This window comes from Amblyraja radiata, chromosome 30 (genome assembly GCF_010909765.2).
Source record: "Amblyraja radiata isolate CabotCenter1 chromosome 30, sAmbRad1.1.pri, whole genome shotgun sequence".
Taxonomy (NCBI): Eukaryota; Metazoa; Chordata; class Chondrichthyes; order Rajiformes; family Rajidae; genus Amblyraja; species Amblyraja radiata.
In genome coordinates this window covers 25,838,456-25,863,667 of record NC_045985.1, presented here as the reverse complement: position 1 = coordinate 25,863,667, position 25,212 = coordinate 25,838,456, and the positions used below count along the sequence as shown (strand labels likewise).

Below are 25,212 nucleotides of genomic sequence, written 5' to 3'. Positions count from 1 at the left end.
GTAGTACGGTCATGGGCAGATTCACGGGTCATTTTCGGCCCCATTTCCGTAACCGGCTTCCGTCTCCGCACCAAAGATCCCATCACAGCGGAGCAAAGATACTAGTGCGGAGACGGAAGCCGGTTACGGAAACATCCTCGTAAAAATCAAAGATCTTTGGCAAAAATCTTCTCCTCATCTTCAGAATTATAATTTATTAACATAAACTGTTCTCCCGCAACGTTGATTACACTGCGAGTCGGGTCGGGTTAGGTTACTGAAATGGATGAAAAAAAGGCCCACGTTCCGCTCCGTTGCGTACTACACGTCAGCCCATTACATTTAGCAGGAGTGGTCTATCTTGCTCCGCTATAGGATCGTTGCATCCTGGCATGCTGGAAGCCACGTGGTTTTGTCATTTTTACCCATCATTTAGCGATGTTATATGAATTTTCAAAAGTTTATTTATGTACCTTCTGAATTTTTGTAGTCGGCAGGGCAGTGCACTGCATATCGCCAACTTGGACAATTTAACTTTTTTTTTATCAAGCCACCTAACCTACAAACCTGCACGTCTTTGGAGTGTGGGAGGAAACCGAAGACCTTGGAGAAAACCCACTCAGGTCACGTGGAGAACGTGCAAACTCTGTAAAGACAGCACCTGTGGTCGGGGTCGAACCTGGGTCTCTGGTGCTGAGAGCGCAGTAAGGCAGCAACTCTACCGCTGCGCCACCGTGCCAAAACTTGTTTAATTTAGTTTAGTTTAGTTTATTGTCACGTGTACCAAGGTACAGTGAAACTGTAGAGATCCCCCAACTAAACATATCCCTAGGGGCGCTGCTCTGGCAGCAGCCATGTCATGCAGCTCGTCAGTTTTTCAACTTTTTTTATTTTTTTAGTATGTTTTAAAGTCTGTATTTAATGTTTCTTTGTGTGTTTTATGTGGGGGGTGGTGTGGGGGGGAAACCGCTTCGGTCGCCTCCTCCATGGAGAGGCGAGTTTTTCCAGGTCGCCTCCCCCGTGACCTAACATCAAGGATCGGCGCGGCCTTTCCCGGAGACGCGCCCGGGGCTTCAGCGGCGGGCGCAGCGTGGACTCTCGGCGTGGAGCGGGTGAGCCCTCGCTGGGGCTCGCTGGAGGGGAGCGCCCCGTTTCGCTGGCCCGGGGCAGCCGGCAGCCTGAAGTCGCAGCCTGAAGCCGCGGTCTGCAGAGCTCCAGCTGGCGCGGCGTCTACAGCCCGGGATCCCTCGTGGGGGACCCGGGGGAAGAAGAAGCCATCACTGCCGGCCCACGGCCAACTTCTACCGCGGGTCCGGCATGGACTTACCATCACCCCTGGAGGGGAGCTTCGACCGCCGGCCCTGCAGTCTACGGTGCTTCTGGCTGCAGCGGGGACTTTAAATCTTGACCGCCGGCCTGCGGCCTACAACAACTTAAAGCCGCGGTCTCCGGTGAGGAAGAGCCGATCCTGGACTGACTTTGGACTCTGGCCCTGTCCATGGGGGGGAAATGGAGGAGGACTGGCCAAATTTTGTGCCTTCCACCACAGTGATGAATGCTGTGGTGGATGTTTGTGTTACAGTTTTATTGTGGTTGTGTGTTCTTTATTATTGTATCGCTGCAGACAACCCAAATTTCCACCAGCCTGGCTGTGTGGCAATAAATTATATCTAATCTAATCTAGTGTGCGGGGATCGCTGGTCGGCGTGGACTCGATGGGACGAGGGGCCTGTTTCCGCGATGTATTTCTAAACGAAACTAAATTAAACTAAACGCCCCTCCTCATCTTTATGTCCTTCCCCCACCAAACCTCCGATCTCCGAGACAATCCCAGATTCATGCAGTTACGTGTAGGGTTGCCAACTTCCTCGCAAATAGGGGACAAAAGGTCAAATTACGGGACAAATACGAGACAGGCCCTTCGGCCCACCTGTCCCATGCCAACATCTAGTACCTTCTATCTGCGCTAGGCCCAATCCTCTGCAGTGGATGGGTGTCCTTGTCCACTCATCTCCTCCCGATGTGGAACTCTCCACGGTGTTGCCATGTCAGACATTTGGGACCACCCGCTGTCTGCTTGCACAACCATGTGGCTCGCCAGGCACAGACCTTCAACAGCAGGGCACACCAAGGTCATATCATCATAAGGTTATACTTTCACAAGGTCATTAGTGATAGGAGCAGAATTAGCCCATTCGGCCCATCAAGTCTACTCCGCCATTCAATCATGACTGATCAACCCCATTCTCCTGCCTTCTCCCCATCACCCCTGACACCCGTACTGATCAACAATCTAAAACCCCTGTCCCACGGTACCAGTTCATTCCAAGAGCTCTCCCGAGTTTGCCCTGATTCGAACTCGGAGATTTACGGTAATGGCCGCTCGTCGGTACTCGGGGCTCTCGTGGACATTTTTCAACATGTTGAAAAATCTTCACGAGTCTTCCCGTGCTTACCTGCCGCTAGCGAGTCTTCCCGAGTACCTGCCGTTAGCGTTACGAGCCGCTAAGAGACGTCCCCGAGCTCCGACGTACCCGCTACGTTCATTCTCCGTGCTTACCACGAGTTTGATTTTTTTTTTAACTCGGGAGAGCTCTTGGAATGAACTCGTACCGTGGGACAGGGCTTTATCTATCTCTGCCTGAAAAATACCCAATGGCTTGGCCTCTACTGCCGTCTGTGGCAATGAATTCCACAGATTCACCATCCTTTGACCAAAGAAATTTCTCCTCATCTCCATTCTAAAGGTCCAACCTTTCATTCTGAGGCTGTGACCTCTGGTCATAGACACCCGTACTAATCAAGAATCTATCTATCTCTGTCGTAAAAATACCCGCTGAATATGGAGTGCTGTAAAGATTCTTCATCCTTCCACCCAATTGGGGAAAGGCCCTTGATTCTTCCACCAATGGCAATGGACTTTTGATGCTTCCACCAATTAGGGACAGGTTCTCCAGTATTCCACCAATTGGGGATAGGCTCATCATCCTTCCACCAACTGCAATGGGCTTAGTCCGTTCACCAATTGGAGACAGCCTCCCCAACCTTCTACCAATGTGGATGGGCTTGAGCGTTCCACCAATTAGAGACAGGCTCTCCAACCTTCTACCAATGGTTGATTGTTCCACCAATTGAGGACAGGGTTTCCAACGTCCACCAATGGGAAAAAGGTCCTTCATCCTTCCACCAATCACAATGGGGTTTTGATGCTTCCACCAATGGAGAACAGGTTCTCTATCCTTCTACCGATTGGGCACAAGTTTGCTATTCTTCCTCCAACTCACCAATCCTTATGTCCAGCAATCAGTCCGCCTAGACCTACCCGATCTCCCGGTTGCCAAACAGTTCAACTCCCCCTCCCATTCCCACACTGACCTTTCTGTCCTGGGCCTCCTCCACTGTCAGAGTGAGGTCCAGCGCTAAATGGAGGAACAGCACCTCATATTTCGCTTGGGCAGCTTACACCCCAGCGGTATGAACATTGACTTCTCTAACTTCAAGTAGCCCTTGCTTTGCCCTCTCTCCCAACGAGGCAACTCTAATCATTGGTGTAAACCATCTTTGGTGTAAACCAGCATCCACAGTTCCATCCTGCACATATCTTCACCGATCACGGGGAGCATTGTTCGTTGGCCTTAGCCGGGGTAGGCCCGAAAGCCTCACTCGGGTTGCCATGACGACCGGGTTCACTCACCGTCCTCCTCTGAGAGGCTGAGGGCCTGGAGATCCCAGGGTTCAGGGGTATGGGGGTCGAACCACAACCTGCAAGGCAGATGAGAGAAAGCATTTCATCAGGATGCATGGACACAAAATGCTGGAGTAACTCAGCGGGACAGGCAGCATCTCTGGAGAGCAGGAATGGGTGACATTTCGGGTCGAGACCCTTCTTCAGACTGGTCAGGGATAAGGGAAACGAGAGATATAGACGGTGATGTGGAGAGATGAAGAACAATGAATGAAAGATATGCAAAAATGTAACGATGATAATGGAAACAGGCCATTGTTAGCTGTTTCTTGGGTGAGAATGAGAAGCTAGTGCGACTTGGGTGGGGGAGGGATGGAGAGAGAGGGAATGCCGGGGCTACCTGAAGTGAGAGAATTCAATATTCATACCCCTGGGGTGTAAGTTGCCCAAGCGGAATATAAGATGCTGTTCCTCCAATTTGCGTTTAGCCTTACTCTGACAATGGAGGAGACCCAGGACAGAAAGGTCTGTGTGGGAATGGGAGGGGGAGTTAAAGTGTTTAGCAACCAGGAGAACAGCTTGATTTGGGAACAGCTCCATCCGAGTCCACAAGAAATCGCAATGAATAGTGGATGTAGCCCAGACCATCGCGCAAACCAACCTCCCTTCCATCGACTCCATCTACACCTCACGCTGCCTCGGCAAGGCCAGCAGCATCATCAAGGACCAGTCTCACCCCGGCCACTCCCTCTTCTCCCCTCTCCCATCGGGCAAGAGGTACAGAAGTGTGAAAACAAACGCACACCTCCAGATTCAGGGACAGTTTCTTCCCAGCTGTTATCAGGCAACTGAACCATCCTACCACAACCAGAGAGCAGTCCTGAACTACTCTCTACCTCATTGGAGACCCTCGGACTATCCTTGATCGGACTTTGCTGGCTTTACCTTGCACTAAACGTTATTCCCTTTATCATGTATCTGTACACTGTGGACGGCTCGATTGTAATCATGTCTTGTCTTTCCGCTGACTGGTTAGCACGCAACAAAAGCTTTTCACTGTACCTCGGTACACGTGACAATAAACTAATCTAAATTAAACTCTTCTAGATGGTGGATTAGTCAATGGCTATCAAATACACGTCCACCTTCGATTTTCCGGCATCCTTGGTTCCAGAGCCTTGCCGGATTATCCGTGTTGCCAGACCAACAGAGGTCCCGCCCTCCGAGAGGAGTCCAAGGGTACCAGAACGTCCCGCCTGGGCCACAGGGAGCCGAGATACTGGCCCGCAAAGTCCGTCCTCGGGAGTCGGATATGGGAACGGATCTGCCGGCTCCAGCCGCGCCGGAGTTCCAGAGCCCCGGCCACAGGGGGGCAAATCCCACCCGCCGATCGGCCACGGAAGTCCCGATGAGGTCGAGATCGGCCGTCTCACCCGGACTAGGCGCCACATTTGCTGGGGAGACTTCCAGGGGGGAATTTCAAGCTCACTCTCATAATTTTGTCCGGATTAAAGGAGTTGCCGGAAAACCAGTTGTCGGAGAATGGGTGGTGGACCTGTACATTCTTTGGAGCAGAGTTCCTCATTGAAACTTACAGATTAGTGAAACGCTTGGATAGAGTGGATATGGAGAGGATGTTTCCTCTAGTGGGAGAGTCCAGGACCAGAGGGCACAGACCCAAAATTAAAGGACGTTCCTTTAGGAAGGAGATGAGGAGAAATGTATTTAGTCAGTGGGTGGTGAATCTGTGGAATTATTTGCAACAGAAGGCTGTGGAGGCCAAGTCAGTGGATATTTTTAATGCAGAGATGAATAGATTTATTCTTGATTAGTACGGGTGTCAGGGGTTATGGGGAGAAGGCAGGAGAATGGGGTTAGGATGGAAAGATAGATACGATAGAATACGATGACACTTTAGTCAGTCCGAGGTCTGAAATTTGTTTTTGCATCAGCCATGATTGAATGGTGGAGTAGACTTGATGGGCCGAATGGCCTAATACTGCTCCTTATCACTTAAGAACTTATAGGAGGATGAGGGGTGACCTTATTGAGGTGCACAATGTCATGAGGGACGTGTACTTGGGCGGCAAGGTGGCGCAGCGGTAGAGTTGCTGCCTCACAGCGCCAGAGACCCGGTTCGTTCCTGACTACGGGCGCTGTCTGTACGGAGTTTGCACGTTCTCCCCGTGACCTGCGTGGGTTTTCTCCGGGTGCTCCGGTTTCCTCCCACACTCCAAAGACGTGCAGGATTGTAGGTTAATTGGCTTGGAATTACTGTAAATGGTCCCAAGTGCGTGCAGGGTAGTTAAAGTGCGGGGATCGCCGGTCAGCCTAGGCTCGGTGGGCTGAAGGGCCTGTTTCCGTGCTGTATCTCTAAACTAGACTAACAACTAAACCAGCAGCCAACCTGGAAGAGGGGGAATAACAGGAATTGTCCGTACCTGAAGGTATTATTTCCCGGATATGTCTCGAACTGCCACATTGAGGTGCCTGGGAACAGAGGCCTCACCCATTCAACTATAGAGGGGAGAGAAAGCAGAGAGAGGTAATTAGTTTAGTTAATGAATGTCACGTGTACCGAGGTACAGTGAAAAGCTTTTGTTGCGTGCTAACCAGTCAGCGGAAAGACAATACATGATTACAATCGAGCCGTCCACAGTGTACAGATACATGATAAGGGAATAACGTTTAGTGCAAGGTAAAGTCAGTAAAGTCCGATCAAGGATAGTCTGAGGGTCTCCAATGAGGTAGATAGTAGTTCAGCACTGCTCTCTGGTTGTGGTAGGATGGTTCAGTTGCCTGATAACGGTGATGGAAGCATCGTGGAGTACTAATCACGATCGAGAGTCTATACATGGCCAGCGGTAGAGTTGCTGCCTCACAGCGCCGGAGACCCAGGTTCGATCCTGACTACGGGCGCTGTCTATACGGTGTTTATACGTTCTTCCCGTGACCTGCGTGGATTTTCTCCGGGATCTCCAGTTTCCTCCCACACTCCATGGATGTAAGTTAATTAACTTCAGTAAAATTGTAAATAGTGTGTAGGATAATGTTAATGTCTAATTGGAGAAACAGCATCTCATATTTCGCTTGGGGCAGCTTACAGCCCAGCGGTATGAACATTGACTTCTCTAACTTCAAGTAACCCTTGCTTTCCCTCTCTCTCCATCTCCTCCCCCACCCAAGTTCTCCCGCCAGTTTCACGGTCCTCCTGATTAAATGTTATTGATTGTAAGCCTCGTTGTCACCCTCCCCGCAGCGAACAATGCACCTTTGATCAATGTCCCCTTTGATCTGTCGTTTTCACACCTCACCCTTCCATATCTCTGTGTCTCCCACTACCCTGACTCTCAGTCTGAAGAAGGGTCTCGGGCCAAATCGTCGCCCATTCCTTCTCTCCAGAGATGCTGCCTGTCCCGCTGAGTTACTCCAGCCTTTTGTGTCTGCCTTCGGTATTGCCTGCTCTGGTCATTAAAATGCAAAATAAAGCTTTTAACTGTACCAGAGCACGTGACACGGTGGTGCAGCGGGTGGAGCTGCTGCCTCACAGCTCCAGGCACCCGGGTTCAATTCTGAGCTTCTGCTGTGTGTGTGTGTGTGTGTGTGTGTATGTGTGTGTGTGTATATATGTGTGTGTGTGTATATATATATGTGCGTGTGTGTGTGTGAGTGTGTGTGTGTGTGTGTGTGTGTGTTTGTGTGTGTGTGTGTGTGTGTGTGTATATATGTGTGTGTGTGTGTGTGTGTGTGTGTGTGTGAGTGTGTGTGTATATATGTGTGTGTGTGTGTGTGTGTGTGTGTGTGTGTGTGTGTGTGTGTGTGTGTGTGTGGTTTGCACGTTCCCCCTGTGACCGCGTGGGTTTGCTCCAGGTGCTCCGGTTTCCTCCCACATCCCAAAGACATGCAGGCTTGTACATGGCTTCGGTAAAATTGTCCCGGGGTGGATGAGAAAGTGGGATCACATAAAACTAGTGTTGGAACGGGTAACCAATGGTCAGCGTGGACTCGGTGGGCCGAAGGGCCTGTAAATTGGCCGTAGACAATTGGCCTGTATGAAGAAGGGTTTCGGCCCGAAACGTTGCTTATTTCCTTCGCTCCATAGATGCTGCTGCACCCGCTGAGTTTCTCCAGCACTTTTGTCTACCTTTGATTTTCCAGCATCTGCAGTTCCTTCTTAAACATTGTAAATTGGCCCCTGAATGATCAGCCGTGATCACATTGAACGGCAGTGCTGGCTCCAAGGGCCGAATGGCCTGCTCCTGCACCTATTGCCTATTGTTCATTGTGTGTCGGGAGTGGGTGAGGAAGTGGGATAACATGGAGCTGGTGTGAACGGGTGATGGATGGTCAGCATGGACTCGGTGGGCCGAAGGGCCTGTTTCCGCACTGTATCTCTAAAACCGAACCCGAAACAAAGCAGGTGGACGGAGAAATGTCCAGAACGGGTTTGGTAAAGAGTTTGCTGAAAGTTACCATCATCTCCGTATAGTCGTCCTGGGTCCTTCAATGTGATGTTAACATTCGCACGTCCATGGCCTGGGGTGGACAGACATCAAGGTTACTGCAGCATCTCATGTGGCCCCTCACTCTCAACCTTATTTACAGCTGCGCTCACCATTCACACACTTACACAGGGAATGGGAGAGTCATGCAGTCATAGTGTGGAAACAGGCCCTTCGGCCCAACTTGCCCACACCGGCCCACATGTCCCAGCTACACTAGTCATAGAGTGATACAGTGTGGAAACAGGCCCTTCGGCCCAACTTGCCCACACTGGCCAACATGTCCCAGCTACACTAGTCATAGAGCGCAGAGGATCATCAACAGAGCGCAGAGGATCATCGGGACAGAGCTACCAGCCTTGGAGGGCATCTACCACACGCGGTGCCTCAGGAAGGCCCTCAGCATCCATAAGGACTCATCACACCCCTGCCACAGTCTGTTTCAACTACTTCCCTCCGGCAGACGTTACAAGGCCTTCTACGCCCGAACCTCCAGACTCAGGAACAGTTTCATCCCAAGAGCTATAGCGGCTCTGAACCGGCCCTAATGAGTGCCCCCCCACCCACCCCCTTTGGACAGTCTCCCTCAGATGGTCACGTCAATCAATTCAGCTTGTTTATTTATGTATTGTATTCATTTACCTTTCTTGTACATCAGTGGAGCTGCACACTAAATCTCGTTGCACTGACGTGCAATGACAATAAAAGATATATTATTATTATACATTGTGGTAACAGGCCCTTCGGCCCAACTTGCCCACACTGGCCAACATGTCCCAGCTACACTAGTCATAGAGTGATACAGTGTGGAAACAGGCCCTTCAGCCCAACTTGCCCACACCGGCCAACATGCCCCAGCTACACAAGCCCAACCTGCCTGCGTTTGGTCCATATCCCTCCAAACCTGTCCTATCCATGTACCTGTCCAACTGTTTCTTAAACGTTGGGATAGACCCAGCATCAACTACCTCCTCTGGCAGCTTGTTCCATACACCCACCACCCTTTGTGTGGAAAAGTTACCCCTCAGATTCCTATTAAATCTTTTCCCCTTCATCTTGAACCTATGTCCTCTGGTCCTCAATTCCCCTACTCTGGGCAAGAGACTCTGTACGTCTGTCTACCCGATCTATTCCTCTCGCGGTGATTTTATACACCTCTATAAGATCAACCCTCATCCTCCTGCGCTCCATGGAATAGAGTCCCAGCCTGCTCAACCTCTCCCTGTAGCTCACACCCTCTAGTCCTGGTGTTGTAGAGCAGAGGGATCTAGGAGTGCAGGTACAAAATGTGGTCAAAAAGGCTTTTGGGCACATTGGCCTTCAGTCTGAAGAAAGGTCTCGACCCGAAATGTCACCCCTTCCTTCCCTCCACAGATGCTGCCTGTCCCGCTGAGTTACCCCAGCATTTTGGCCTTCATCCATCCGAGTATTTGAGTATAGAAGTTGGGGGATAGACACAAAAAAAGCGCAAGGGCCGCAACGAGGTAGATTGGAAGATCTGGAATTCAAGCCTAGCTTGTTCAAGAAGCCGATAACAGAGGGGAAGAAGCTGTTCTTAAATCAGTAGGAAGGAACTGCAGATGCTGGTTTAAACCAAAGATAGACACAAAAAGCTGGAATAACTCAGTGCGTCGGACAGCATCTCTGGAGAGAAGGAATGGGTGAAGTTTCGGGTCGAGACCCATCTTCAGACATTCTTCAGGTGTCTCGACCCATCCCTTCTCTCCAGAGATGCTGCCTGTCCCATTGAGTTACTCCAGCCTTTTGTGTCTATCTTTGGTTTAAACCAGCATCTGCAGTTCCTTCCTACACACAAAGTCGGGAGGTCATGTTGCAGTTATGCAAGACATTGGTGAGATTGTGTTCAGTTCTGGGCACCATGTTATAGGAAAGATGATGTCAAGCTGGAAAGGGTTCAGAGAAGATTTACGAGGATGTTGCCAGGACTAGAGGGTGTGAGCTACAGGGAGAGGTTGAGCAGGCTGGGTTTCTATTCCTTAGAGCGCAGGAGGATGAGGGGTGATCTTATAGAGGTGTATAAAATCATGAGAGGAATAGATCGGGTAGACGCACAGAATCTCTTGCCCAGAGTAGAGGAATCGAGGACCAGAGGACACAGGTTCAAGGTGAAGGGGAAAAGATTTAATAGGAATCTGAGGGGTAACTTTTTCTACACAGAGGGTGGTGGGTGTATGGAACAAGCTGCCGGAGGAGGTAGTTGAGGCTGGGTCTATCCCAACGTTTAAGAAACAATTGGTCAGGTACATGGATAGGACAGGTTTGGAGGGATATGGACCAAACACAGGCAGGTGGGACTAGTGTAACTGGGACTAGTGTAACTTTTTCCACACAGAGGGTGGTGGGTGTATGGAACAAGCTGCTAGAGGAGGTAGTTGAGGCTGGGACTATCCCAATGTTTAAGAAACAGTTAGACAGGTACTTGCATAGGACAGGTTTGGAGGGATAGGGGCCAAACACAGGCAGGTGGGACTAGTGTAACTGGGACTAGTGTAACTTTTTCCACACAGAGGGTGGTGGGTGTATGGAACAAGCTGCTAGAGGAGGTAGTTGAGGCTGGGACTATCCCAACGTTTAAGAAACAGTTAGACAGTTACTTGGATAGGACAGGTTTGGAGCGATAGGGGCCAAATGCAGGCAGGCGGGACTAGTGTAGATGGGACATGTTGGCCGGGGTGGGCAAGTTGGGTCGAAGGGCCTGTTTCCACGCTGTATCACTCTGCAAAGACGTGCGGGTTTGTAGGTTAATCAGTCCCTCTGTAAATTGCCCCGTAGTGTGCAGGGAGTGGATGAGAAAGTGGGATAATGTAGGACTTGTGTGTGAACGGGTGATCGCTGGTCAGGGCGGGCACAGTGAGCCAAACGGGCCTGTTCCACACTGTATCTCTAAACTAATTACCCCGTGTTCTATTCTTCTACAATCCTACCACTGAGCATGTTATTTAACAAACTTACCATTTCTCCACAAGAACTCCTGCCTCTGCTTCAATTTTAAACCTGGAAGGCAAGAAACATTGGTTAGTGAAAATTAGTAAGTGGGGGGTGGCACGGTGGCGCAGCGGTAGAGTTGCTGCCTCACAGCGCCAGAGACCCGGGTTCGATCCTGACTACGGGTGCTGTCTGTACGGAGTTTGTACGTTCTCCCCGTGACCTGCGTGGGTTTTCTCCGGGTGCTCCGGTTTCCTCCCACACTCCGAAGACGTGCGGGTTTGTAGGTTAATTGGCTTGATAAAGTAAGTAAGTCAGTAAGTTTATTGGCCAAGTATTCACATACAAGGAATTTGCCTTGGTGCTCCGCCCACAAGTAACAACATGACTTACAGTGACAGTTACGAATGACTCAGAAAACACTAAACATTAATAATAATAAAACTTTAATAATAAAACACCATTGATCAAGCATGTGAACCAACAAAATACCAGATCAAAGGGAGGCGACAGATTTTTGGCTGTAGATGTAAATTAAATGTAAATTGTCCCTAGTGTGCGTAGGATAGTGTTTGTGTGCGGGGATCGCTGGTCAGTGCAGACTCGGTGGGCCGAAGGGCCTGTTTCCGTGCTGTATCTCTAAACTGAAGTGTGAAAACGTCCACTTCTTTTTTCACACAGCAGGGACACAGGCCCTTCGGCCCATCGAGCCTGCACCGACCAGCAATCCCCGCACATTAACATGGCCCCACACACACTAGGGATAATTTTACATTTACACCAAGCAAGTTAACCTACAGACCTGTACGTCTTTGGAGTGTGGGAGGAAACCGAAGTTCTCAGCGAAACTGTACTCACAGGGGTTTAGATGAATGAGCGGGGACCTCATTGAAACATACGGAATAGAGAAAGGCCTGGGTAGAGTGGATGTGGAGAGGATGTTTCCACTAGTGGGAGAGTCTAGGACCAGAGGTCACAGCCTCAGAATTAAAGGACATTCTTTTAGGAAGGAGATGAGGAGAAATTTCTTTAGTCAGAGGGTGGTGAATCTGTGGAATTCTTTGCCATAGAGGGCTGTGGAGGCCAAGTCAGTGGATATTTTTAAGGCAGAGACACATAGATTTTTGATTAGTGCGGGTGTCGGGTTATGGGGAGAAGGCAGGAGAATGGGGTTAGGAGGGAGAGATAGATCAGCCATGATTGAATGGCGGAGTAGATGGGCCGAATGGCCTAATTCTACTCCCATCACTGATGACCTGATGAAAACCCACGCAGGTCATGGGGAGAACGTACAAACTCTGTACAGACAAGCACCCCTGGTCAGGATCGAACCAGGGTCTCTGGCGCTGTAAGGCAGCAACTAGAGGGTGTGAGCTACAGGGAGAGGTTGAGCAGGCTGGGTCTCTATTCCTTGGAGCGCAGGAGGATGAGGGGTGATCTTATAGAGGTGTATAAAATAATGAGAGGAATAGATCGGGTAGACGCACAGAGTCTCTTGCCCAGAGTAGGGGAATCGAGGACCAGAGGACACAGGTTCAAGGTGAAGGGGAAAAGATTTAATAGGAATCTGAGGGGTAACTTTTTCCACACAAAGGGTGGTGGGTGTATGGAACGAGCTGCCGGAGGAGGTAGTTGAGGCTGGGACTATCCCAACGTTTAAGAAACAGTTGGACAGGTACATGGATAGGACAGGTTTGGAGGGATATGGACCAAACACAGGCAAGTGGGACTAGTGTAACTGGGACTAGTGTAACTTTTTCCACACAGAGGGTGGTGGGTGTATGGAACAAGCTGCTAGAGGAGGTAGTTGAGGCTGGGGCTATCCCAACGTTTAAGATACAATTGGACAGGTACTTGGATAGGACAGGTTTGGAGCGATAGGGGCCAAATGCAGGCAGGCGGGACTAGTGTAGATGGGACATGTTGGCCGGGGTGGGCAAGTTGGGTCGAAGGGCCTGTTTCCACGCTGTATCACTCTGCAAAGACGTGCGGGTTTGTAGGTTAATCAGTCCCTCTGTAAATTGCCCCCTAGTGTGCAGGGAGTGGATGAGAAAGTGGGATAATGTAGGACTTGTGTGTGAACGGGTGATCGCTGGTCAGGGCGGGCACAGTGAGCCAAACGGGCCTGTTCCACGCTGTATCTCTAAACTAATTACCCCGTGTTCTATTCTTCTACGATCCTACCACTGAGCATGTTATTTAACAAACTTACCATTTCTCCACAAGGGCTCCTGCCTCTGCTTCAATTTTAAACCTGGAAGGCAAGAAACATTGGTTAGTGAAAATTAGTAAGTGGGGGGTGGCACGGTGGGGCAGCGGTAGAGTTGCTGCCTCACAGCGCCAGAGACCCGGGTTCGATCCTGACTACGGGTGCTGTCTGTACGGAGTTTGTACGTTCTCCCCTTGACCTGCGTGGGTTTTCTCCGGGTGCTCCGGTTTCCTCCCGCACTCCGAAGGCGTGCGGGTTTGTAGGTTAATTGGCTTGATAAAGTAAGTAAGCAAGTAAGTTTATTGGCCAAGTATTCACATACAAGGAATTTGCCTTGGTGCTCCGCCCACAAGTAACAACATGACTTACAGTGACAGTTACGAATGACTCAGAAAATACTAAACATTAATAATAATAATAAAACTTTAATGATAAAACACCATTGATCAAGCATGTGAACCAACAAAATACCAGATCAAAGGGAGGCGACAGATTTTTGGCTGTAGATGTAAATTAAATGTAAATTGTCCCTAGTGTGCGTAGGATAGTGTTTGTGTGCGGGGATCGCTGGTCAGTGCAGACTCGGTGGGCCGAAGGGCCTGTTTCCGTGCTGTATCTCTAAACTGAAGTGTGAAAACGCCCACTTCTTTTTTCACACAGCAGGGACACAGGCCCTTCGGCCCATCGAGCCTGCACCGACCAGCAATCCCCGCACATTAACATGGCCCCACACACACTAGGGATAATTTTACATTTACACCAGGCCAGTTAACCTACAGACCTGTACGTCTTTGGAGTGTGGGAGGAAACCGAAGTTCTCAGCGAAACTGTACTCACAGGGGTTTAGATGAATGAGCGGGGACCTCATTGAAACATACGGAATAGTGAAAGACCTGGATAGAGTGGATGTGGAGAGGATGTTTCCACTAGTGGGAGAGTCTAGGACCAGAGGTCACAGCCTCAGAATTAAAGGACATTCTTTTAGGAAGGAGATGAGGAGAAATTTCTTTAGTCAGAGGGTGGTGAATCTGTGGAATTCTTTGCCACAGAAGGCTGTGGAGGCCAAGTGAGTGGATATTTGTAAGGCAGAGATAGATAGATTTTTGATTAGTACAGGTGTCAGAGGTTATGGGGAGAAGGCAGGAGAATGGGGTTAGGAGGGAGAGATAGATCAGCCATGATTGAATGGCGGAGTAGATGGGCCGAATGGCCTAATTCTACTCCCATCACTGATGACCTGATGAAAACCCACGCAGGTCACGGGGAGAACGTACAAACTCCGTACAGAGAAGCACCCATGGTCAGGATCGAACCCGGGTCTCTGGCGCTGTAAGGCAGCAACTAGAGGGTGTGAGCTACAGGGAGAGGTTGAGCAGGCTGGGTCTCTATTCCTTGGAGCGCAGGAGGATGAGGGGTGATCTTATAGAGGTGTATAAAATCATGAGAGGAATAGATCGGGTAGACGCACAGAGTCTCTTGCCCAGAGTAGAGGAATCGAGGACCAGAGGACACAGGTTCAAGGTGAAGGGGAAAAGATTTAATAGGAATCTGAGGGGTAACTTTTTCCACACAAAGGGTGGTGGGTGTATGGAACAAGCTGCCAGAGGAGGTAGTTGAGGCTGGGACTATCCCAACGTTTAAGAAACAATTGGTCAGGTACATGGATAGGACAGGTTTGGAGGGATATGGACCAAACACAGGCAGGTGGGACTAGTGTAACTGGGACTAGTGTAACTTTTTCCACACAGTGGGTGGTGGGTGTATGGAACAAGCTGCTAGAGGAGGTAGTTGAGGCTGGGACTATCCCAACGTTTAAGAAACAGTTAGACAGTTACTTGGATAGGACAGGTTTGGAGCGATAGGGGCCAAATGCAGGCAGGCAGGACTAGTGTAGATGGGACATGTTGGCCGGGGTGGGCAAGTTGGGTCGAAGGGCCTGTTTCCACGCTGTATCACTCTGCAAAGACGTGCGGGTTTGTAGGTTAATCAGTCCCTCTGTAAATTGCCCCCTAGTGTGCAGGGAGTGGATGAGAAAGTGGGATAATGTAGGACTTGTGTGTGAACGGGTGATCGCTGGTCAGGGCGGGCACAGTGAGCCAAACGGGCCTGTTCCACGCTGTATCTCTAAACTAATTACCCCATGTTCTATTCTTCTACGATCCTACACTGAGCATGTTATTTAACAAACTTACCATTTCTCCACAAGGGCTCCTGCCTCTGCTTCAATTTTAAACCTGGAAGGCAAGAAACATTGGTTAGTGAAAATTAGTAAGTGGGGGGTGGCACGGAGGCGCAGCGGTAGAGTTGCTGCCTCACAGCGCCAGAGACCCGGGTTCGATCCTGACTACGGGTGCTGTCTGTACGGAGTTTGTACGTTCTCCCCTTGACCTGCGTGGGTTTTCTCCGGGTGCTCCGGTTTCCTCCCGCACTCCGAAGGCGTGCGGGTTTGTAGGTTAATTGGCTTGATAAAGTAAGTAAGTCAGTAAGTTTATTGGCCAAGTATTCACATACAAGGAATTTGCCTTGGTGCTCCGCCCACAAGTAACAACATGCCAAACAGTGACAGTTACGAATGACTCAGAAAATACTAAACATTAATAATAATAAAACTTTAATGATAAAACACCATTGATCAAGCATGTGAACCAACAAAATACCTGATCAAAGGGAGGCGACAGATTTTTGGCTGTAAATGTAAATTAAATGTAAATTGTCCCTAGTGTGCGTAGGATAGTGTTTGTGTGCGGGGATCGCTGGTCAGTGCAGACTCGGTGGGCCGAAGGGCCTGTTTCCGTGCTGTATCTCTAAACTGAAGTGTGAAAACGACCACTTCTTTTTTCACACAGCAGGGACACAGGCCCTTCGGCCCATCGAGCCTGCACCGACCAGCAATCCCCGCACATTAACATGGCCCCACACACACTAGGGATAATTTTACATTTACACCAGGCCAGTTAACCTACAGACCCGTACGTCTTTGGAGTGTGGGAGGAAACCGAAGTTCTCAGCGAAACTGTACTCACAGGGGTTTAGATGAATGAGCGGGGACCTCATTGAAACATACGGAATAGTGAAAGGCCTGGATAGAGTGGATGTGGAGAGGATGTTTCCACTAGTGGGGAGAGTCTAGGACCAGAGGTCACAGCCTCAGAATTAAAGGACGTTCTTTTAGGAAGGAGATGAGGAGAAATTTCTTTAGTCAGAGGGTGGTGAATCTGTGGAATTCTTTGTCACAGACGGCTGTGGAGGCCAAGTCAGCGGATATTTTTAAGGCAGAGACACATAGATTTTTGATTAGTGCGGGTGTCAGGGGTTATGGGGAGAAGGCAGGAGAATGGGGTTAGGAGGGAGAGATAGATCAGCCATGATTGAATGGCGGAGTAGATGGGCCGAATGGCCTAATTCTACTCCCATCACTGATGACCTGATGAAAACCCACGCAGGTCATGGGGAGAACGTACAAACTCTGTACAGACAAGCACCCCTGGTCAGGATCGAACCCGGGTCTCTGGCGCTGTAAGGCAGCAACTAGAGGGTGTGAGCTACAGGGAGAGGTTGAGCAGGCTGGGTCTCTATTCCTTGGAGCGCAGGAGGATGAGGGGTGATCTTATAGAGGTGTATAAAATCATGAGAGGAATAGATGCACAGTAGAGTCTCTTGCCCAGAGTAGGGGAATCGAGGACCAGAGGACACAGGTTCAAGGTGAAGGGGAAAAGATTTAATAGGAATCTGAGGGGTAACTTTTTCTACACAGAGGGTGGTGGGTGTATGGAACAAGCTGCCGGAGGAGGTAGTTGAGGCTGGGACTGTCCCAACGTTTAAGAAACAATTGGTCAGGTACATGGATAGGACAGGTTTGGAGGGATATGGACCTAACACAGGCAAGTGGGACTAGTGTAACTGGGACTAGTGTAACTTTTTCCACACAGAGGGTGGTGGGTGTATGGAACAAGCTGCTAGAGGAGGTAGTTGAGGCTGGGACTATCCCAACGTTTAAGAAACAGTTAGACAGTTACTTGGATAGGACAGGTTTGGAGCGATAGGGGCCAAATGCAGGCAGGCAGGACTAGTGTAGATGGGACATGTTGGCCGGGGTGGGCAAGTTGGGTCGAAGGGCCTGTTTCCACGCTGTATCACTCTGCAAAGACGTGCGGCTTTGTAGGTTAATCAGTCCCTCTGTAAATTGCCCCCTTAGTGTGTAGGGAGTGGATGAGAAAGTGGGATAATGTAGGACTTGTGTGTGAACGGGCGATCGCTGGTCAGGGCGGGCACAGTGAGCCAAACGGGCCTGTTCCACACTGTATCTCTAAACTAATTACCCCGTGTTCTATTCTTCTGCGATCCTACACTGAGCATGTTATTTAACAAACTTACCATTTCTCCACAAGGGCTCCTGCCTCTGCTTCAATTTTAAACCTGGAAGGCAAGAAACATTGGTTAGTGAAAATTAGTAAGTGGGGGGTGGCACAGTGGCGCAGCGGTAGAGTTGCTGCCTCACAGCGCCAGAGACCCGGGTTCGATCCTGACTACGGGTGCTGTCTGTACGGAGTTTGTACGTTCTCCCCGTGGCCTGCGTGGGTTTTCTCCGGGTGCTCCGGTTTCCTCCCGCACTCCGAAGACGTGCGGGTTTGTAGGTTAATTGGCTTGATAAAGTAAGTAAGTCAGTAAGTTTATTGGCCAAGTATTCACATACAAGGAATTTGCCTTGGTGCTCCGCCCACAAGTAGCAACATGACTTACAGTGACAGTTACGAATGACTCAGAAAACACTAAACATTAATAATAATAAAACATGAATGATAAAACACCATTGATCAAGCATGTGAACCAACAAAATACCAGATCAAAGGGAGGCTACAGATTTTTGGCTGTAGATGTAAATTAAATGTAAATTGTCCCTAGTGTGCGTAGGATAGTGTTTGTGTGCGGGGATCGCTGGTCAGTGCAGACTCGGTGGGCCGAAGGGCCTGTTTCCGTGCTGTATCTCTAAACTGAAGTGTGAAAACGTCCACTTCTTTTTTCACACAGCAGGGACACAGGCCCTTCGGCCCATCGAGCCTGCACCGACCAGCAATCCCCGCACATTAACATGGCCCCACACACACTAGGGATAATTTTACATTTACACCAAGCCAGTTAACCTACAGACCTGTACGTCTTTGGAGTGTGGGAGGAAACCGAAGTTCTCAGCGAAACTGTACTCACAGGGGTTTAGATGAATGAGCGGGGACCTCATTGAAACATACGGAATAGTGAAAGGCCTGGATAGAGTGGATGTGGAGAGGATGTTTCCACTAGTGGGAGAGTCTAGGACCAGAGGTCACAGCCTCAGAATTAAAGGACGTTCTTTTAGGAAGGAGATGTGGAGAAATTTCTTTAGTCAGAGGGTGGTGAATCTGTGGGATTCTTTGCCACAGACGGCTGTGGAGGCCAAGTCAGTGGATATTTTTAAGGCAGAGACACATAGATTTTTGATTAGTACAGGTGTCAGGGGTTATGGGGAGAAGGCAGGAGAATGGGGTTAGGAGGGAGAGATAGATCAGCCATGATTGAATGGCGGAGTAGATGGGCCGAATGGCCTAATTCTACTCCCATCACTGATGACCTGATGAAAACCCACGCAGGTCATGGGGAGAACGTACAAACTCTGTACAGACAAGCACCCCTGGTCAGGATCGAACCCGGGTCTCTGGCGCTGTAAGGCAGCAACTAGAGGGTGTGAGCTACAGGGAGAGGTTGAGCAGGCTGGGTCTCTATTCCTTGGAGCGCAGGAGGATGAGGGGTGATCTTATAGAGGTGTATAAAATCATGAGAGGAATAGATCGGGTAGACGCACAGAGTCTCTTGCCCAGAGTAGGGGAATCGAGGACCAGAGGACACAGGTTCAAGGTGAAGGGGAAAAGATTTAATAGGAATCTGAGGGGTGACTTTTTCCACACAAAGGGTGGTGGGTGTATGGAACGAGCTGCCGGAGGAGGTAGTTGAGGCTGGGACTATCCCAACGTTTAAGAAACAATTGGACAGGTACATGGATAGGACAGGTTTGGAGGGATATGGACCAAACACAGGCAGGTGGGACTAGTGTAACTGGGACTAGTGTAACTTTTTCCACACAGAGGGTGGTGGGTGTATGGAACAAGCTGCTAGAGGAGGTAGTTGAGGCTGGGACTATCCCAACGTTTAAGAAACAGTTAGACAGTTACTTGGATAGGACAGGTTTGGAGCGATAGGGGCCAAATGCAGGCAGGCAGGACTAGTGTAGATGGGACATGTTGGCCGGGGTGGGCAAGTTGGGTCGAAGGGCCTGTTTCCACGCTGTATCACTCTGCAAAGACGTGCGGGTTTGTAGGTTAATCAGTCCCTCTGTAAATTGCCCCCTAGTGTGCAGGGAGTGGATGAGAAAGTGGGATAATGTAGGACTTGTGTGTGAACGGGTGATCGCTGGTCAGGGCGGGCACAGTGAGCCATAGGGCCTGTTCCACACTGTATCTCTAAACTAATTACCCCGTGTTCTATTCTTCTACGATCCTACCACTGAGCATGTTATTTAACAAACTTACCATTTCTCCACAAGGGCTCCTGCCTCTGCTTCAATTTTAAACCTGGAAGGCAAGAAACATTGGTTAGTGAAAATTAGTAAGTGGGGGGTGGCACGGAGGCGCAGCGGTAGAGTTGCTGCCTCACAGCGCCAGAGACCCGGGTTCGATCCTGACTACGGGTGCTGTCTGTACGGAGTTTGTACGTTCTCCCCTTGACCTGCGTGGGTTTTCTCCGGGTGCTCCGGTTTCCTCCCGCACTCCGAAGGCGTGCGGGTTTGTAGGTTAATTGGCTTGATAAAGTAAGTAAGTCAGTAAGTTTATTGGCCAAGTATTCACATACAAGGAATTTGCCTTGGTGCTCCGCCCACAAGTAACAACATGCCAAACAGTGACAGTTACGAATGACTCAGAAAATACTAAACATTAATAATAATAAAACTTTAATGATAAAACACCATTGATCAAGCATGTGAACCAACAAAATACCTGATCAAAGGGAGGCGACAGATTTTTGGCTGTAAATGTAAATTAAATGTAAATTGTCCCTAGTGTGCGTAGGATAGTGTTTGTGTGCGGGGATCGCTGGTCAGTGCAGACTCGGTGGGCCGAAGGGCCTGTTTCCGTGCTGTATCTCTAAACTGAAGTGTGAAAACGACCACTTCTTTTTTCACACAGCAGGGACACAGGCCCTTCGGCCCATCGAGCCTGCACCGACCAGCAATCCCCGCACATTAACATGGCCCCACACACACTAGGGATAATTTTACATTTACAACAGGCCAGTTAACCTACAGACCCGTACGTCTTTGGAGTGTGGGAGGAAACCGAAGTTCTCAGCGAAACTGTACTCACAGGGGTTTAGATGAATGAGCGGGGACCTCATTGAAACATACGGAATAGTGAAAGGCCTGGATAGAGTGGATGTGGAGAGGATGTTTCCACTAGTGGGAGAGTCTAGGACCAGAGGTCACAGACTCAGAATTAAAGGACGTTCTTTTAGGAAGGAGATGAGGAGGAATTTCTTTAGTCAGAGGGTGGTGAATCTGTGGAATTCTTTGCCATAGAAGGCTGTGGAGGCCAAGTCAGTGGATATTTTTAAAGCAGAGACACATAGATTTTTGATTAGTACAGGTGTCAGAGGTTATGGGGAGAAGGCAGGAGAATGGGGTTAGGAGGGAGAGATAGATCATCCATGATTGAATGGCGGAGTAGATGGGCCGAATGGCCTAATTCTACTCCCATCACTGATGACCTGATGAAAACCCACGCAGGTCAAGGGGAGAATGTACAAACTCCGCTCAGACAAGCACCCCTGGTCAGGATCGAACCCGCGTCTCTGGCGCTGTAAGGCAGCAACTCTACCGCTGCGCCACCGTGCTGAGCTAAACGGGGAGTCATTTAACCTCCTCTTACCCTCTGGCTCTGGAGATGGCGTCATTAGATCGAAGAGGAAGATTAATCCAGAATCCTTGAAGACACTTGCAGGATCTCTGCCACTTCCAGATGACAGACCAATATCGGTCGAATTCAGATCTTCAAATACCTGAGCCAAACACAGAGCAGCTTATCACAACAATTTCTTGGTTTTCATTTTTATTTTTAGCTTAGTTTATGATTGTCACGTGTACCGAGGTACAGTGAATAGAGTAGCTCGCTGGAGCCTGGATAGAGTGTATGTAGAGAGGATAGTTTCATCAGTCCAGAATCAGAGGGCGCAGACTCAGAATTAAAGGACTTACCTTCAGGAAAGAGTCGAGGAGAAATTTCTTTAGTCACCTATTCCTTCTCTCCAGAGAAGCTGTCTAACAGAGGGTTACCCCAGCATTTGGTGTCTTTCTCCACAGGTTTAAGGTGAGGGGGGGGCAAGATTTAATAGGAAGCTGAGGGGCAACTTTCATACACAGAGGGTGGCGGGTGTGTGGAAAGAGCTGCCAGAGGAGGTAGTTGAGGAACAACCGGCGGTCACGGTGGCGCAGCGGTAGAGTTGCTGCTTTGGAGCGAATGCAGCGCCGGAGACCCGGGTTCGATCCCGACTACGGGTGCTGCCTGTACGGAGTTTGCACGCTCTGCGTGGGTTTTCTCCGAGATCTTCGGTTTCCTCCCACGCTCCAAAGGTTTGTAAGTTATTTGGCTTGGTAAATGTAAACATTGTCCCCAGCGGGTGTAGGATGGTGTTAACGTCAGCGTGGACCCGGTGGGCCGACGGGCCTGTTTCCGCGCTGTATCTCTGAACTAAACGTGTATCCTCTGAACTGTGGACGACAGATGGCACAATGGGCTAAGTGTTCGGCTGGCAACCGGAAGGTAGCTGGTTCGAATCCCGCTTGGAGTGCATACTGTCGTTGTGTCCTTGGGCAAGACACTTCACCCACCTTTGCCTGTGTGTGTGGATGTAATTATGTGAAGCACTTTGGGGTCAATGCAAGTTGACTAAAAATGTGCTATATAAATAAAGAAAGAAATTTAAAAAAATTAATTTAAACTAAACTAAACAATGTTAACGGGATTGGACAGGCTAGATGCAGGAAGATTGTTCCCGATGTTGGGGAAGTCCAGAACAAGGGGTCACACAGTTTAAGGATAAGGGGGAAATCTTTTAGGACCGAGATGAGGAAAACTTTTTTCACACAGAGAGTGGTGAATCTCTGGAATTCTCTGCCGCAGAAGGTAGTTGAGGCCACAGTTCATTGGCTATATTTAAGAGGGAGTTAGATGTGGCCCTTGTGGCTAAGGGGATCAGGGGGTATGGAGAGAAGGCAGGGATGGGATACTGAGTTGGATGATCAGCCATGATCGTATTGAATGGCGGTGCAAGCTTGAATGGGCTACTCCTGCACCTATTTTCTATGTTTCTATGTTTCTATGTATGAGAGGTATTTTGACAGGTACATGTACAGGAACGATTTAGAGGGATATAGGCCAATGTGGACAGGTGGGGCATTTATAGATGGGCCATGTTGGTCAGTGTGGGCAAGGTGGGATAGGCTGTCTGACTCCATGACTCTTAGACTCTCTCTGGCGTTAAGACTCTTTTAGACACTCTTACACAGACTCATACACTCTTACCCTGTCCCACTTAGGCGCTTTTTTAGGCAACTACAGGCGAAGAGGCAGTCGCCACATGGTTGCCGGGGCGTCGCCTGTACGGTCGTGAGTCGTCTCTCTCCTCAGTCGCCCCAAAAAGTCGTAGCGTCTATCTGGTTGCCGCTGGATTTTCAACATGTTGAAAATTTTTCGCCGACAGTGGGTTTGACGCCAATGAGCGTAGCTTGACTTCTCCCGACGTAGACGCTGCCGTAGTTGTCGCCAGTTTAACGTAGGTTGTCGCCGGTACTGACTTCCATTTATTTTTGTTGTTGAAGTAATGATTCTATTTCAAATATTACGCCGAAGGGGGGGTCCAGTCGCTGTTTTTTCGGCGACCTGCTACAACTATGACAGTCGCCAGCAGTCGCCTAAAAATAGCCTGTGGGACAGGGCCTTAAACTGTCTCTATAAAGCGCCTGTCCCACGGCGATTTTTTCAGCGACCGCCGGCATCATTGACTGACGTATCAGGTCACCGAAAAATACGCGGCGTGATGACGTATGACGCGGCGTGATGACGTATTGGTTCACGGTGTTTTTTCAAGAGTCGCAGCATTTTTTTGTGTCGTCGCTGGATTTTGAAATGTTCAAAATCTTTTGGCAACACTGATAGGACGCCGGCAGTCGCTGGAAAAAAATCGCCAAGTCGGACAGGACCTTCACAGAGACACACAGACACAGACACAGAGACACAGAGACACAGAGACACAGAGACACAGAGACACAGAGACACAGAGTCACACAGTCACAGAGACACAGTCACACAGACACAGAGACACAGAGACACAGAGACACAGAGACACAGAGACACAGACACAGGGACACAGAGACACAGGGACACATGGACACAGAGACACAGAGACACAGAGACACAGAAACACAGAGACACAGAGACACAGAGTCACAGAGACACAGAGTCACAGAGTCACAGAGACACAGACACAGAGACACAGAGACACAGAGACACGGAGACACGGAGACACGGAGACACGGAGACACAGAGACACAGAGACACAGAGACACAGAGACACAGAGACACAGTCACAGAGACACAGAGACACAGAGTCACAGAGACACAGAGACACACAGTCACAGAGACACAGTCACACAGACACAGAGACACAGAGACACAGAGACACAGTCACAGAGACACAGAGACACAGTCACAGAGACACAGAGACACATGGAGACACAGTCACAGAGACACAGAGACACAGAGACACAGAGACACAGAGTCACAGAGTCACAGAGTCACAGAGTCACACAGACACAGAGACACAGAGACACGGAGTCACAGAGACACAGAGACACAGAGACACAGAGACACAGAGACACAGAGTCACAGAGACACAGAGACACAGAGTCACAGAGACACAGAGACACAGAGACACAGAGACACAGAGTCACAGAGACACAGAGACACGGAGACACAGAGACACAGAGTCACACAGAGGCACAGAGACACAGACACACAGAGACACAGAGTCACACAGAGGCACAGAGACACAGACACACAGAGACACAGTCACAGACACAGAGACACAGAGACACAGAGACACAGAGACACAGAGACACAGAGACACAGAGACACAGAGTTACAGAGACACAGAGTCACAGAGACACAGAGACACAGAGACACAGAGTCACAGAGACACAGAGACACAGAGTCACAGAGACACAGAGACACAGAGACACAGAGACACAGAGTCACAGAGACACAGAGACACGGAGACACAGAGTCACAGAGTCACACAGAGGCACAGAGACACAGACACACAGAGACACAGTCACAGACACAGAGACACAGAGACACAGAGACACAGAGACACAGAGACACAGAGACACAGACACAGAGACACAGAGACACAGAGACACAGAGACACAGACACAGAGACACAGAGACACAGACACAGAGTCACAGAGACACAGAGACACAGAGACACAGAGTCACAGAGACACAGAGACACAGAGACACAGCGACACAGAGACACAGAGACACAGAGACACAGTCAGAGACACAGAGACACAGAGACACAGAGTCACAGAGACACAGAGTCACACACACACAGAGACACAGAGACACAGAGACACAGAGACACAGAGACACAGAGACACAGAGTCACAGAGACACAGAGACACAGAGACACAGAGTCACAGAGACACAGAGACACAGAGACACAGAGACAGTCACAGAGACACAGAGACACAGAGTCACACAGAGGCACAGAGACACAGACACACAGAGACACAGAGTCACACAGAGGCA

At 49.6% G+C, this 25,212-nt stretch overlaps 1 protein-coding gene across 1 annotated transcript in view; it reads right to left on the bottom strand.

The window, feature by feature from the left end:
- LOC116990201 (complement C3-like) overlaps positions 1–25,212 on the bottom strand; it is a 63,095-nt gene that overhangs the window by 1,329 nt on the left and 36,554 nt on the right. The window contains exons 16-21 of the mRNA XM_033047748.1: positions 21,274–21,403; positions 19,882–19,923; positions 8,138–8,200; positions 6,106–6,181; positions 3,674–3,741; positions 1,934–2,088 (exon numbers count right to left, since the gene is read on the bottom strand). Of these exons, the coding sequence (XP_032903639.1) occupies positions 1,946–2,088; positions 3,674–3,741; positions 6,106–6,181; positions 8,138–8,200; positions 19,882–19,923; positions 21,274–21,403 (522 nt within the window). The 3' untranslated portion in view covers positions 1,934–1,945. The remainder of the gene's footprint in view (positions 1–1,933; positions 2,089–3,673; positions 3,742–6,105; positions 6,182–8,137; positions 8,201–19,881; positions 19,924–21,273; positions 21,404–25,212) is intronic.